Source organism: Oryzias melastigma, linkage group LG7, assembly GCF_002922805.2.
Source record: "Oryzias melastigma strain HK-1 linkage group LG7, ASM292280v2, whole genome shotgun sequence".
Taxonomy (NCBI): Eukaryota; Metazoa; Chordata; class Actinopteri; order Beloniformes; family Adrianichthyidae; genus Oryzias; species Oryzias melastigma.
Window position 1 is genome coordinate 21,220,754 of NC_050518.1, and position 14,969 is coordinate 21,235,722.

The window sequence follows — 14,969 nt, forward strand, 5'->3', positions numbered from 1 at the left end:
TCCAACACCAGAGCAGGTAAACCTCATTGTAACTGACACAAAGGGATTCTAGCTTTTTTAGTTGTGTTTTCCTTCTAGTACAAAAATATTAGGAAAACATAATAATAAAAAATCCTATTAGAAATGTGTTTCCACATTGAAGCTCTTGATGACTTTGCTGATGATCTATTAAAGCTAAAAAGAATGATAAAACCACATTTTATGATAACCATTATGCCAAAAATAAACACAGAAACCCCTTTTGAACACACTACAAACATTTGAGTGTGAAATGTCGGAAAACAAATAAAGCTCCTTTGCCTCGAAGTAACTGGAGACACATTACAATGAAACCATTAGGGAAATAGCTGGATAAAAGTTTTATAAAACAATTTCATGTCTATTTAGAAAGAAAAATAGCTCAATTTAACATTTGGGGGAACTAGGTTTGGTGATCTGAAGCACAGCGGCAAAAATACAATAGGAACATGTCATTATTCTATAGATTTTTACAAAAAAACAATAGTATTTGTAGCTCCTTAAGGTGCTGAATATTTACCAATATATTTACTATACTGATGATCTTTGGAGCTAATTCATCTCCAGCAGGAATAAACTGGACTAAACCTGTCTCTATAGATGTTTACAGAACTCATTTGACAGAGTCTCACCTGAATGGATGAAGTCCTCCTTCTCCTCTGAGCTTCATCTTGTTCTTCAGTTTGGATTTGTACCTGAGCACACAGACACCAGCGCTGAGCTCCTGCTGGAACCTGGATCTACTTTCAGAGGTGGAGATCTTACTTACAGATACTTGTTGCAGTCACACTCCAGGGGCCGAACCCTCTTCAGATGACCTCTGACCTCTCGTAGGTTTTTGATTTTTGTCTGTAAAGTCTCAATCTTACAGGGAGACAGGAGGATGATCAGTTTTGGTGCAAAATGTGCGACCAATGTAGAACATCAGAAGCAAATGCTCTGGGCTTTTTCAGATTTGATTGCTGACAAGAAAATGTTTTGATTTTGGGGACAGATTAATATCGCCATGAGGGGGCCAAAACCATACTTGGCCTTAAAATACCTTACATTTATTACTCCTCAAGGAACAGAGCCCCTAAAGGGAAGCTGAAGATTTTTTTCCCCAAAAATTGAAATAATAATTTAAAAAAAAAGAATTTTGTTTCGTAAAGAAACCCAAATGGTGTTATTTGTGACCATAACATTTTTTGGGTGATTTCATTTTTAGAAAAAAAAAAAAAAGTTACTATCTGGTATGCACCAGTTATTAACCATTTTTTTTACTTCTTTAATTTTTAGAAAAACAAGTTCTAGTTAGTAACCAGAACATTTGTTTTTCCTTGAATTTCTTTTTTTTTTTTTACCGAGCCCCCAAGTAAAGTAAAAAAAAAAGTTTTTTACTTTAAGTTTCATTATTTATTTACTCACAATATTTACTTTGATGCCCCTTCCCAAGGCAATAAGCAGCAGAAAAAAAACTTTCTTTCTTTTTTTTCTTTTTTTATGGAAGTTAAAAGGTTAACTTAAGAGGATGTTTTTTTTTTTACAGAAAGCAGAGAGATCTTAACCCTTTAACACCCGAGGTGTTACTGGTGATGCTTCAACACAAAATCTTTAACATTCCGTAACTTTTCAACCGTTCAGACGATCAGCATCATTCCAGTAGATTCTGAAGGAGAAAAGCGGCGCGAGCCGCTACTGAAATTATGTTGATCATGTTAGCGGTTGAACAGTCACAGTAAATCAAAAAACAAACACTGGAGCTCCAGTGTTAAATCTCTGATTTTATTGTTTTCAAACTGAGACTCTTTACAAAAATATTGAACAGAAAGAACTGCTGAAGGACCAACAAGTTTTTGCAAAAAGTGAAGTAAAATCTGAGTTTTGGAGGACACCTGCAGCTCCTCCGTGTGCAACAGTGCTTCTCTCAAACCCACATGCCCAGTTGTAGGAATATTGTTGTTCATGGTCAGAGCGTCCTACCTCGTGGTCAATGTGCAGCTTGTGATCCTTCCAGGCCTGCAGAGACTGATACACTCCTGTGTCACACTTCACCGTGGCGTTGGACAGGATGGAGCACCTGGAGGGAAGACATCAGCTTTACTGAACTGTAAGACGTCACAGCTGAGGATCCTCTATGGCTTCTGTCAAAGTCAAGGCCCGAATTCTATCCAGCCCTCCAGATAATTTTATTTTATTGTTATTAACGGCTCGAGGTTATCTTGCACTTATTTAACTTGCATAATTTTGACGAATTTTTTTTTTATGGAGAGTAAAATATTGAAAGTTATTTAAGGTTTAAGTTAATTTATTCTGGAATAATATTCATGCTTGTTATAATTCATAATTATGTTAAAAAGTTGCGGTTTTAGAGTTTTAAAAATTGGCATTCTGCTAGCTTTTTGGACTTTATTAGCATTTACTGAGATTTTTTTTGACTATTTTGGAGTTTAGCTATCTACGTGCTAGCTGTTTTGACTAATATAGGCTTTTTTTTTAGTTTTTTGGGACATTTTGAAATGTTTTTCAGGTACATGAACACTGTTTTGGCTAACCTAAGTTTTATTTTTTTAGGCTAATTTGGCATCTAGCTAACATTTTAGCTGGCGATCAGCTTCAGCGTTTTTAGCTATCAGTTTCAGCACTCATAAGGTAATGCTATATATCTAGCTCATAATTGTGGTAAAAAGTTTTGGTTTTAAAGTTTCAAAAATTTAGTTTTAGAGTGTTCATATGAGTGGTATTGTGCTGACATAAGCACGATGCCGTCAGCACCGCCCCCAGTCTAACACCAACACTCAATTTCTCCACTGAGCTAGTGGAGATCAGCAAAACACTTTCATTTTAGATGCAGAATATCGTATATTTTCCAGTTCTGTCCTGTCTTCAATAAATTCCAGCTCAAACTGGTGTTTGAGCTTCATTCAGTTTTAGCTGAGATAGGCTCCAGCAATGCCAAAAGGGATTCATGGGAAAAGTCACATTAAAAGACGAACCTGTGGGTCACTTTGATGGAACTGGATGGGACTGCTGTGCTGGGAGGGGTTCCCATTCCACTGAACTCGTCCTCCAGCTCTTCTCCTGTTTGTTGAAAGCTCCCAAACGCGTCTCCCAGACTGCCGTTGCCCGGGTAACTGTTCTCCGTGGGGAGGGAGCGGCTGAAGCGGTTCCTCGCATAACTCTTCTGGGCTTTCAGCTCTGACACACAAATGCAGCAAATGTCAAGACTCATAATAAAGTCATTTTTGGAAGTGTCACACTGAACAAAATAAAAATAAACAGCCTTTTTCACTGTACAAAAATGTTACTAAAATGATCATAAAAGACAAGACTTTTCCTGGACAGCTAGAACTGTGCAGTGGTGGATGTTTTTTGAATTCATAGTAAAATGGTCATGTAGTGTTTTATTTTATTGATAATATTTTTTTCCGGTTTTAAATTTTTTAACAAATTATTGTTTGTGTATCCTGTTTTTTTATGACTAATGCACGTTTTTGGCAATAAATCACTTTTGATTTCCTGTCTTTAGTGACCAAATAATCCATATTTCATGTATTTTTTAATTATTTGTAGTTGTAAGTTTTACCATGGGTTGTTTTAATGATTGAGTTTTGCAAAAACCAGGAAACACTTTTTTGAATTTCATTGCACTTGTGACAAGAAATTATTTTTTAAAAAGAAAAATTAAATAAAATAGAGGTTTCATATGTAAGTTGGGTGCAGTTCTCTCCTCAGACAGCAGAGGGCCGCTTTGCCCCACGAATCTACAGCTGCATCCCTGCAGTGAAGATGAAGGCAGACACCCAAACTTTTGAATGGAAAGGATCAAGGAGACTTTTCTGAAAAAGACTTTTGAATTTTTAGGAAGGTTTATTGCTACGTTTATTACATTTAGTACAGAATCTATTTTTCAGTGAATAAACTTGCAAACAACAGCCTGCAGAACAGCAAATGAAGACGATGACCGCTGCTGCTGCTGCTGATGACTGTTGTTGAACTTTGACACATTTCCTTTTTTCAACATGCTCTCCCTAAAAACCCAAGGTCAAAGACACACCTTAAAGGGACCATTCCAGGAAAAAACAACTTTTTGAACTTTTAAGTGTATTATAATGTTCATTCCTCAGTATGAAGTACCACCTCTGGTCCTCGGGGTCCAGTACGGCATGAAGTAGCAACACTCACTCTTTTTGGAAAGGAAAGGTTTCTGGTTGAAGGGCCGCAGGTTCAAAAGTCGAAGGTCGCCAAAGTCGCAGTCACATATGTCCAGCTTCGGATGGTACAGGCGTGACTTGATGCTGAGCGGACGCTGGCGGCTGACCGTGCTGCGCTGGACGTTTTTACTTCCTCCAGCTTCGCCCTTACACTTGAAGAGCCGCAGCTTTCCGGTTGCATCCTCCACACACTGCCACTTCTACACAGAGTCAAGGTCAGAACAACACAGGATATAAAATGTTTTTTTAGGTATTAGTTATTATTTTAGTAGTACGTTTAGTTGTACCTGAGACAATGACAAATAAAGCTAGCTAACATCAGAGGAGCTCTTTGTGGCTTTGCTGGAATCACAGATTCCTGATCCAGTCTGTAAGTTTTGTGCATTCTGAGGTTCCAGTCTGAGTTTTTTCATTAAAAAGTGCAGCTAAAACAAACTTAACTCGGTTAAATCTGAAACTATGACATGTTTTGTAAATAACAAATGATTAACTGAAGCTAAGTAACTTTCAGAGGTTCAAATCTAAATTTCACTGTTTCTTTCGTGGTTTTGTTTCAATTATTCTCCAAAAACAGGATCTGCGGTAATAGAGGTATTTGGGTGTAACAGAAGGGCGTTACGAGGAAACAACCATCTCACCGCTCACTGTCACGAGTTTCTGTACCTGTCCAGTCTGCTGACAGGGCGTCTGGTACTCCGCTCTCTGACAGAGGTCTTTCACCCGTTGGTGTTTGGGCAGGAAGTTCTCCTGCGACACTTCCTTCCCCTCAACTTGCTGGTGCAGCAACTTCCTGTCAATAAGGGAGATTTTGTCCACCCAGTCAATGTACGAATATGAAAAGAATAAAGCGTCAAATCAAAGTCCTGACAGTTTGTAGTAAACAGCAATAGTAGAGTTTAGAAGTCATCCTCCATTCACTGAGTGTGTTCTGCAGAGACACGCTGATGGGTTAACAGGTCGCTTACCTGGTTATATCACCTCGATAATGGATACACAGATAATCAGGTCACAACTGTTGAATATGCAGATGCCTGACCCTGAAATCCAACTGAAGCTTGAAACGATTGACCTGAATGTCAGATTATAAACCCTGCTACACGGCAGATCTATAATTTAAGCGTGCAGCACTTCATCAAATTACAGTCGTGATTCATGTCATCTTTGCATAATGTTTTCAGTCAAAGAGGTCATTTCAGAATGTATTTTTAACACTGTCTAAGGCTTTTTAATCCAAAGTTTGCCACCTGTTTGTTGAGCTGTCGGTTGTTGGTACGCCCCAATAAAGCAAAATAGCAAAACAGAATAAAGTATATCGTAATCATCCACCTTCTTTAAACACTGGGACAAAATATGAGTGTTACAAAACAAAAAAACAATGCTTGAGAGCGGGGAAACACATTCTATTAGGGGGAACGTACCTTTGGCACAACACCGGGTCATTGCTAAAGCAAGAGCTGTAACTAGCTTCTGTCACAGCTTCTTTGGATTTTATAATTTTTGTTCAAAGTATCTGTGCAGCGTAGCCTCGTTGTAGTTGTTTAAATGTCTCAGACAAAACTCTTGCAAAGCTTTAGCAAATTCAGTAAAACCCAGTTTAAACCCTGCAGCCAGAACCTGAGTGATGAGAGGAAATCCTGTAGCATGTGCTGAGATGAGTTTATGTGGCTTACCCTCTTTCCACCAGAAAGGAATCCCTCCAGATCTTTGGCTTCTTGTTGAGCTGGAATCTGAGAAAGAAAAGAGGATTAGTCTGGAGTTCTTCTGATAGACGGACGATTGGGGTCTCTCCTGTCTTGTGCTAAAGGGGTCATACCATTAAATATTAACTTTTGAGGTTTTAAGCGTATAATACTGTTCATTCCTCACTATAAAGAACCCCAAAGCGGTATTTCGATGCATTCATGTATTTCTGAGTAATCCTGTAAAAACCTACAGTCTCAGCAGCAGCCCCTCCCATACCCAAGAAGATGAGCAGGTTCTCACATGCTTACATCACAAGTTGAGAACCGCCCTCTCCAGGAAGAGTCTGCCCCGCCCCCAGGCTAAGAAAAAACATTTTCTCCACTAAGCAGGAAGTGATCGGCTAGTCCCCCACCTCCGGCTGAAAAACAATCATGCAGACACCGGCTGTCTGAGTTGTGATCCAGTTAAGTGATGGCCAAGAAACGCTCGTTTGATTTTATGTTCAAACTTCATGAAGAAACTTCAGGTGAGGAATCTACAAGACATGTTGGGATGGATCCTGAACATATCAGAGAATGGTGCAAGCAGACGGGGATAATGGGAAGACGGCAGGAGAAAGGGAGAAGACTGTTTCCTGGTGGAGAAAGTGAGAAGACTAATTCCTGGTTGAAAAAGGGAGCAGACTATTCCCTGGTGGAGAAGGGAGAAGACTATTTCCTGGTGGAAAAGGGGAGCAGACTATTCCTTGGTGGAGAAAGAGAGTAGACTAATTCCTGGTGGGGGAAAAGGAGAAGACTAATTCCTGGTGGAGAAAACAATAAGGCTAATTCCTGGTGAAGAAAGGGAGCAGACTATTTTCTGGTGGAAAACATGAGCTACAAATTAGAAGAAGTGATTTGAACATGGATTACTGAGTGTAGCCAGGACGTGTCTCCAGGAAAATGATCCGCATTAAAGTGAAAAGGATTTTTTAGATTAATGATGCATCAAAGAGAACAGAAACGTTCACAGCCAGTGCTAACCAGAACAATGTGCTCATCATTTCAATAAATCTTGAAATGCTCCTCTGGTGTTATCTAATTTTTTTGTCCAAATTTCACTGCAAAATTAACCCATTAGCCATCATCATTCTGTCTGATTCAAATGTTGTGGATAAACACCCAGGCTACACATTATGTAAATCAATATGTCATTTTTTATATCTGATGTTTTTTTTCGTGGATGACAAGCTGACGAGGGCGACTCTCGGTTGACGTCGTGAAATGGGCGGCACCCTCAAGGACCGAAAGGCGGAGCCTCATAGATCGAGTCGTTTTACTTTTGGGTATAAAAAGAGTTCACAAAAATAACTAATATTTCATAAATAATTTGGTTTTTAGTGTTCCAAAGTTAATATATGATCATTTATATGGATATAGTTTACTTTGAAAGATTTAAGAAAAACATGGTGTGGACCCTTTGATATCTAGGCAAAGATCCTCTATCCACTCAGGACAGATGGTCACTCTGACTGACTTTGTTTTTCTAGTAATAAGCATAAAATTAAAGAGGGCATGAAAAAATGGCTACTCTATCCAAAAGACACCAAACTGAAAGCAAAGCATTTACAGTATGTGCTTATAGCTGACTTGCAGATGTGTGTGTGTTAGTGTGTGTTTGTGTTACCTGTTTGCAGGTTTGTCTGTGTCCAGCAGACTTAGTATCGACCGTCCATCCATATCTGGAGGTGTATCGAGGCCAGCTATATCCAGGATGGTTGGAGCCAGATCAATGTTCAAAACCATGTGAGGGTTACTGAAGAGCATGAGCATACAAACACAATCATTAGTATTTACAACTTTAATTACAATACCTGCTAAACACAAAACCTTCATAGATCTTCATGCAAAAATGTATCACAGTAGAACATCTGCTCCTCAAGGTCTCTAAACACTTTTATCTGTAGGTTCTGTTCTCTGCTCAGTACTGCCCTCTACTCTCTTATTAATGATTATTTTGTCTCCTTCTTCTTCAAGTGGATGATTTCATGAGGCTACTCATAAGCCTAATGGTGTTACCACCAGTGTTATCCAAACTCTCATTGGTCCACGGTGCTGCTGCCCAACAGCCAATGCAGACAATCTAAGTTACACCTCTTAGCCCCACTCCATCTATCCATCTTCTGAACCGGCTGAATCCCATTTGAGTCCACTGTCACAGGGCCACTCAATCACACAGTCACATGCACACCTAAGGAGAATTTAGAATCATCAATCAACCTACAGTATGAAACAGGTTTCCAAATGGTATTAGCTAGTACTTTGGAGAACCACACTTGAAGTGATGGGATAGAAAGATGTCCTCTTTTCCTCCAGGTGACTGAGTGGAGGCTGAAGGGCCGACGCCGTGCTTACATGCTGCCTTGTTCCACGTTTGGGCCTCTGATGTAAAACGGGACTCTGATGTCAAACTCGTACGGCATGGATTTACCTGGAAACACAAACACACAGCATGTTAGGAACATACAGTCATCTCAGTGTGGATCAAACAAAGAAGTTGTGCTTTCTTGGATTTATGTTGTGCTGTTTTACATGTTCTCCTCCTGTTCAATTCACATCAGGTTTGACTTGCGTGTTATCTTAAGTATACAAACTTCAGTTTGTAATATGTGTGGAAATAATTTATGACAGGTTTTAAAGTTTTCTCAAAATGTTGCTCATTGTGGGAGTGGATTTCACATGACTTCCTTTCAAAATAAAAGACATCCTGTGTCACAGAATCATCTCAATGCAGCCGATGTTGGATTTTCATTTTTCAGACAAAATCTAATAAACTAAATCAGAGTGACAATTCTTTTAACAAACACTTAAAATCCTTGAATTTGTTTTAAAAAAGAAAATCTGACACTCAAAAATCTGCCAAAAAGCTTTGGATACGCAATGTCCTTCAACTGTTTAATTTATAAACACACTTTACTTTCTTTACTCCTCACTAACTTTTTACAGTTATGTTTTTTTAATGCTTTATTTTCCTTTAGGAGAGATCCACAATGGAGGGGTCAAAGAACCACATGTGGCTCCTGAGCTGCAGGTTGCAGACCCCAATCCTAAAACAATAAATCTTAGTTTATAAGAAGGAACTGAAACCATCATCAAAGTAGTTCAGATTTCTGAGCAGTATGAGATAAACACCCGTTGTTTGTCCGCCCAGTTTTGATGCATCCACTTGTAGACAGATAGATCCAAGGACGTCTTTGTTTTCCTCGTCTGAGCAGGAATCTGGATCAAAACGTTACAGCTGCATAGCTCCAATATTGTTGTACCACTAATGTTAGCTTGGGGTTGTTAGGGGCTGTAAGCTAGCGGGAGAGGGTGTGAACAAAGGGATGATGGGATATAAGCAGAGGCTTACTCTCGTGCCAAAAGTCCCACCACAACCAAAGGCTAGTTTCTGATGAACTCCTCATGTTCTAGAAAATGATACAAGTTTTTGATTTCGGCTAAAAACTTCATAATCATTAGTAAAAGACAAATGGGAACACTCATAATTCATCAAAAGATGATTGTTGTGGGATTTTAACGTCCGCTTGGGGAGATCTTCTGTTTCAATAGATAAGTAACCAAGCATTAGTTACTCAATAATTATGTCTATTCTGAGCTCAGAGCCCTGTGGTACACCACAATAGATTAATCGTCTTTATCATTTACACAAAAAAACTGAAATTTCTCTTATCTATTTCATCTAAATTAGTTTTGCGGCTAAAGAGCATTTATGACCGATGAAATGAAGAAGTTGATACTTGAAAGAAAATGTATATGTACATCATGCTTATGAGTCCTTTACTGGCATTTGTCAGCTTCACATAACTCCCTGAAAACATTTCTAACAATCGTCAATAATTCTCCAGCATATTCTGTGAAATTAAAAAATCATTGCAAACACCAGCCTTTCTGAGTAGCTGACTCTTTTCTTTGCTCAACAGCCTTTTGAAAGTGTTAGTCTAAAACCATTTAGAAGAGCTACTTTTGAAGAAATGTAATCAGTGATGCAGCAAAAGAAAAAGTGAAAGGCTCAAAGCAATATTCAGAGGAACATTCCTGTGGATGAATCATCAGGTAGAAGTCCTTGTTTCATTGTTATATGTTCAAAAACTCCTTCTGTTTGATGTCACGAGTTTCCAAGGTAGATTCGGAAGGTGGGAGTGAGTCTTGATTCTCACCTTTAACAAGACCAAACTGCCCGATGTGGTAGCCGTGGTCGGATGTATAGATGATGTAGGTGTTCTCCAGCTCTCCCGTCTCCGTCAGCATGTTATACAGCTGCAACAAGTACAAAAACTCTCATTATGAAGTATTATTTGAGATCCAAAGAACACCAATCTCTAATTTGATCCTCTGTCATCTCTGTTTATGAATTGTGCTGCATAAAGACTTGGCTTACCTTAATTTTCTTATAAATGCAGGTTATGTTCGTAAAAAGAATTCAATTTTTACATTTTATTTGGTCTTATTGTTACATAAAACACAACCTTACGTCACTTTAATAATTGTGACATTATTAATTTGAAATACAAAATGTCAACAACGCCCTAGAAAAGAAAGGTCTTTCACTATCCACACAGAGAGTAAATAAACACATAAAAGTTTAATTGATAAATTAAGAGACATTGGACACCATAAGTCACCCAAGATCACCATATATAATCAATGCATTTCATTATTTCTTCAGTGAGTTTGAAAAATCTGTGATTTGTGCTGTAATGTCCACAATCTACGCTTGAAGTAAACCAGATCAACCAACCAACCGATATTATTGTCCCCATGTGTTGACCACACCATGAATTGTCCCCTCAGCTCCTCACCTTCTCCATGCTGTCATCCACAGACAGCAGCGTCTGCAGACGCTTCCTCTGCAGCACGTTGGTGAACTCCATGTGGATGGGCTTCATCGGCCCGGTGTAGCGCATGATCCAGTGTTTATCCAGGTTTGGGGCGTAGTTGTAACTGGGAGTGCTGCATGGGGAAGCAAACACAAGGAATCAACATCCTTCTGGAGTCTGATCGGGATTTTAAACATTTTTTTTAACTTCTTGACTAAATAAAATAGCTTGTCTGAGTGAAGAACCAATGCAGATAATCTTCATGTCTGAGCTAAGATGTGAGTTTGATACTGAATTTTTTTCACAGTGTGTAGAAAAACTAAACAACAACTCTGAAATCCTCTTATTGGAAGCTGGAGCTGAACCATATTTGATATGAGCTCCTTGTGAAAACAGGCTTAATGTTTTTTGTTTTGCTGTGATAAATGTTGAATTGTGAACAAAAATGTTGGCTCACAGATTTTCAAAGTCTTCCTTTTCCTTCTGTTAAAAACACTTTGATTGTTTTATAGTTTAGGTTGTGAACTGCAGCAGCATTTGTTCACTTTTTCTTTTCCGATTTCTTTTGTTTTTGATGTAATAAATACGTTTAAAATTACCTGATCAGAGGTCTTTCACAAATAAGTGATTGCATTATTATCATTTTAAATGTTATTATGCTAGGTTCAGTGTTTCCTTCTAAAGGTTCATTCACAATAAATGCGATTCGCTTGTATAAGATGGCCGGTTTAAATGTTAAGTCAAGGTACAGACGCGAACTGAGGAGATCTGAAGTCCCGCGGCGGAGAAGTCTGGCAGCAAAGTGGTTTGGGCGATGAGGCAGGAATTTGTTGGTGCAGCCAAAATTGAAATATCTGAAGTTTGACAGGTCACCATCGCATCTACCAATCAGGAACTCAGCTTTGGGTATGTGACGTTTTCAGTGACTCAAGCAGTTGGTAGAATACTAATCAATGCTAGTGTTTTTGTCCTGAACTTTCATGTATTTCATCACTTGCTGGGGCCGCGGAGTTACCAGGGCGGGTGAAGAAGGGCCACACCCTGGGCAGATTGTTAGCCTACCACGGCGCCTCTCTGACTGCATTCACCCAGCCTCCTTTAGTACAACGGAGCTCGCTCGCTAGATATGCCATCAGACAGACAGCCGCTTTGGGGTGCAGGGGCTGCCTGAACTTTGAGGCAGGAGTCTACAACCTTTAACTCTAAAAGACCTATTTAAGTAAGTTTCTTATCGACCAAAACTCAGTGAGAGCTGCTAAGTGTGATGAAGAGGCAGAGGTGGTTGGATCCATTTGGAACCATAGATTTTAATGGCGAAGTAACAGCAGGAACAAGCAGAGGCGTGGTCAAAAACAGGCTAAGGTCAAAACTAGGAGTGAGGCAGGATAACAAGGAGATTCAGGCAAAGGTCAAACACCAGGAAGATCAAACTAGGAATAATTGCTCAGATTGTCTGCAAAACCAAGACTTCGCACTGGAGAAGAGGCTGAGGCAGGTTTAAATGCAGGATGGTACTGATGATGATGGAAACCAGCTGCGTAGACAGGAAGCCATGGCAGTGGCTGATGGGGGTTGTAGTCAGGGAGCAGCAAGGTTAAAACTCTGGCGAGGGCTCCCTCTGGTGGTCAGGGGTTGAAACTGAGGGTGGAACCATGACACTAAGTCTCAACTATCTGTTTAGAAAAAGCTCCATTCATTTAAGGTTTTATGTTCGTTAAGTCTCTAAAAGTAGCTTTTAAATATTACAATTATTGAATTAAAGAAATATTCTATATTTTTCTATATGATGGCTTCATTCATTGGACAACAGCAACAAGTTACTTTCAAAATAAAATGCGTCCTGTGTCAATTAAGATCCTGCAGCAGATTTTCCTCAATTAAATATGACAAAATTGGTGTAGAATCTAAACAATCCAATACAATAAAAAGTTTGCCTGTGAGCAGCAACTGCACACCGCTGTGTAATACATGATACAAATCTGTGCTTTAAGATTATTAAACCTTCTACCATCATTTCAATCAACTTTTTGACAGTTAAAAATCTAAACACCTAATGTAGGTAACTTAAACAAACTAACCCATTGTCATTTCAGATCAATAGCATTTTTCCTTTAAAGCTAAAGAGACAGAATGGAGCGATAAAGGAGTCACATCTGGTTCTGGAGCCTCAGGTTGGAGACTCCTGGCTTAAAAACAACATATCAGCCTGATGTCAGACGGTGGATCCGAGACCCTCAGGGTCGCCCCGTCAAGCCCCCCAGCATGAACCAACTCTGCAGCTTCCCTCCAGCGTGATCAGCTGGAGTTAAAGAGACTCCAGCTGTTGAGTCAACAGAAGCAGCGCAGAAGAGGCCGGCTCAGAGTAACATTTACAGCTATTTTTGTCCCGACACAGAAAGTTAATTATGTAGCTCCAGAGCGCAGAGGAGGAGAGTGGAGAGGAGTAAATGAGTTGGCTGATAGGAGTCATTCATTATCCACACAGAAAGCATCATCTACATGAAGTACAGCCAGAGAGGGGCCTGTGTGTTATTAATGAATGGACACACAAGCTCTAGATACACAAGAACTATGTCAGAGTAAGTCCTGCATTATCCGAAAATTAAAACAAGTTTTTTGTAAAACTCAGCAATTAAACTTCTTGCGTATTTGGCTAGTTGTCCATGACTTTCTGTTTCATTTTTCTAAAACACGGTAAAAACATTTTTTTAATTCAGCAGCTGATTAAGAAACTGTAGTTTTTATTAAATGCAAGTTTATTAGAATTTGGCACGTTTCCATTAGGATCATTTATTATTGCAAATCTAATTTGCACAATTTCATCGTTAGTAGAAACACAATTATTATTGTCAAAAAAATCTTAAATTCCAGTTATAAGATCACATAGTCTTAAAAATCTGACCCCACCAGACCAAAGCCTGCAGCCCAACCACCACAGACGAGACGGGAACAAGGTTTTCCTTCTCTGATCTGCTGGCTGGATCAGATTAGACCGTCCCGCTCAGATCCACATGTGTGTGAGTTTCAGTCATGTTCCTCAAGGATTTATCCTGCAGAGCAGAACAAAGCTGCTTCATTGTTCGGCTGGATTACTGTGGCTTAGTCTGCCTGAGTGCAGACACGCGTCTGTTTAACTCTTTCTCAGTGAAAGTTGTTTTACAGCTGCTCTATATCGGGTCATGTCCTCGGACACCTGACATTGTTCAAGACTCTTCTTCTTTGTCTCCACAACTGTATTTTTGTGGTGTCTACATTGTCCTGTTTTTTTAGTATATTCTTCTTTTCTTCTGTAATCCTTATTTTTTGTAAGGCTTTACAAGCCAGTTAACAAAAGAATGATTCCTCTTTACGTTCCCTCTCTAAACATCCATTGATCTATTTTAAGATTGTTCCGTTGTGGTCTTTTCATTACGGCAAAATCTTTATTCCATAAAGTGTCATTTTCTAGGACATAGTTTCTGCAGAGCGGCAGGAGTTCATTAGAAATTCACCTCTGAGTTGAGCGCCGCCCCCACTTCCCCTCTCCATTGCTCTTAGAGGGAGTTCGTGGCCCGCCTTTCTACACTACAAATACATCTTTTTCAAATGACTTTTTTTCATCTGCTCCTGATTCACATTGATTTGAATAAAGAATAAAGAGCTTTTTATAGTTCATTAATCAAAAGAAAAATGCCACAGAATGTGCTATAAAAAAACCCCATAAACATCATTGTCATCTGAGTGAATCTTTTAAATAAAAGTTGTTTGTTTTGTGGGTGTGTGTTTGAGGCCTACATGTGCTGCGATGCATTAGCGAAGGCCGTGCTGTACTGCGGTGCTGAGTCCTCAGGTCCGTGCGGCGCTGCGTGGCTCAGAACCATCAGAACCGGGCGGTGAGGATAAACTCGCTTTGATGAGCGGAAGTAGCGAACGGACTCCTCGGTGATCAGGTCGGTCAGGTAGTCCTGCAGAAAACAAATGATCCTTGTTAAAGTCCACATCACAGGCACCAGCGGTCATCCTCTCCATTCACTCTTCAAACAGCAGAGCGACATGGTTACTGTGGTGAAGGCCTTTGCTTGGTTTCCTGGTTTCATTTTAATCACTAGTTTGTGTTTAAATGATCGTTCAGATACTTCATTTCTGGTTCTTTAGCTTCAATCCTATGAAGGGAATATATATTCCATGATTGATGCGTAATTCTGATTTGAAACTACATTATGTGATCATGCAATTGT

The 14,969-nt window shown here is 39.4% G+C and overlaps 1 protein-coding gene across 7 annotated transcripts in view; it reads right to left on the bottom strand.

The window, feature by feature from the left end:
- LOC112159050 (extracellular sulfatase Sulf-2) overlaps positions 1-14,969 on the bottom strand; it is a 78,111-nt gene that overhangs the window by 5,914 nt on the left and 57,228 nt on the right. For all 7 annotated transcript variants that reach the window (XM_036212880.1, XM_024292866.2, XM_024292867.2 and 4 more), the window contains 12 exons: positions 14,527-14,696; positions 10,735-10,885; positions 10,093-10,192; positions 8,288-8,363; positions 7,560-7,688; positions 5,882-5,938; positions 4,875-5,001; positions 4,183-4,411; positions 2,994-3,195; positions 1,981-2,077; positions 788-882; positions 651-713 (listed from right to left, as the gene is read on the bottom strand). In XM_036212880.1, coding sequence (XP_036068773.1) covers positions 651-713; positions 788-882; positions 1,981-2,077; positions 2,994-3,195; positions 4,183-4,411; positions 4,875-5,001; positions 5,882-5,938; positions 7,560-7,688; positions 8,288-8,363; positions 10,093-10,192; positions 10,735-10,885; positions 14,527-14,696 — 1,496 coding nt within the window. The remainder of the gene's footprint in view (positions 1-650; positions 714-787; positions 883-1,980; positions 2,078-2,993; positions 3,196-4,182; positions 4,412-4,874; positions 5,002-5,881; positions 5,939-7,559; positions 7,689-8,287; positions 8,364-10,092; positions 10,193-10,734; positions 10,886-14,526; positions 14,697-14,969) is intronic.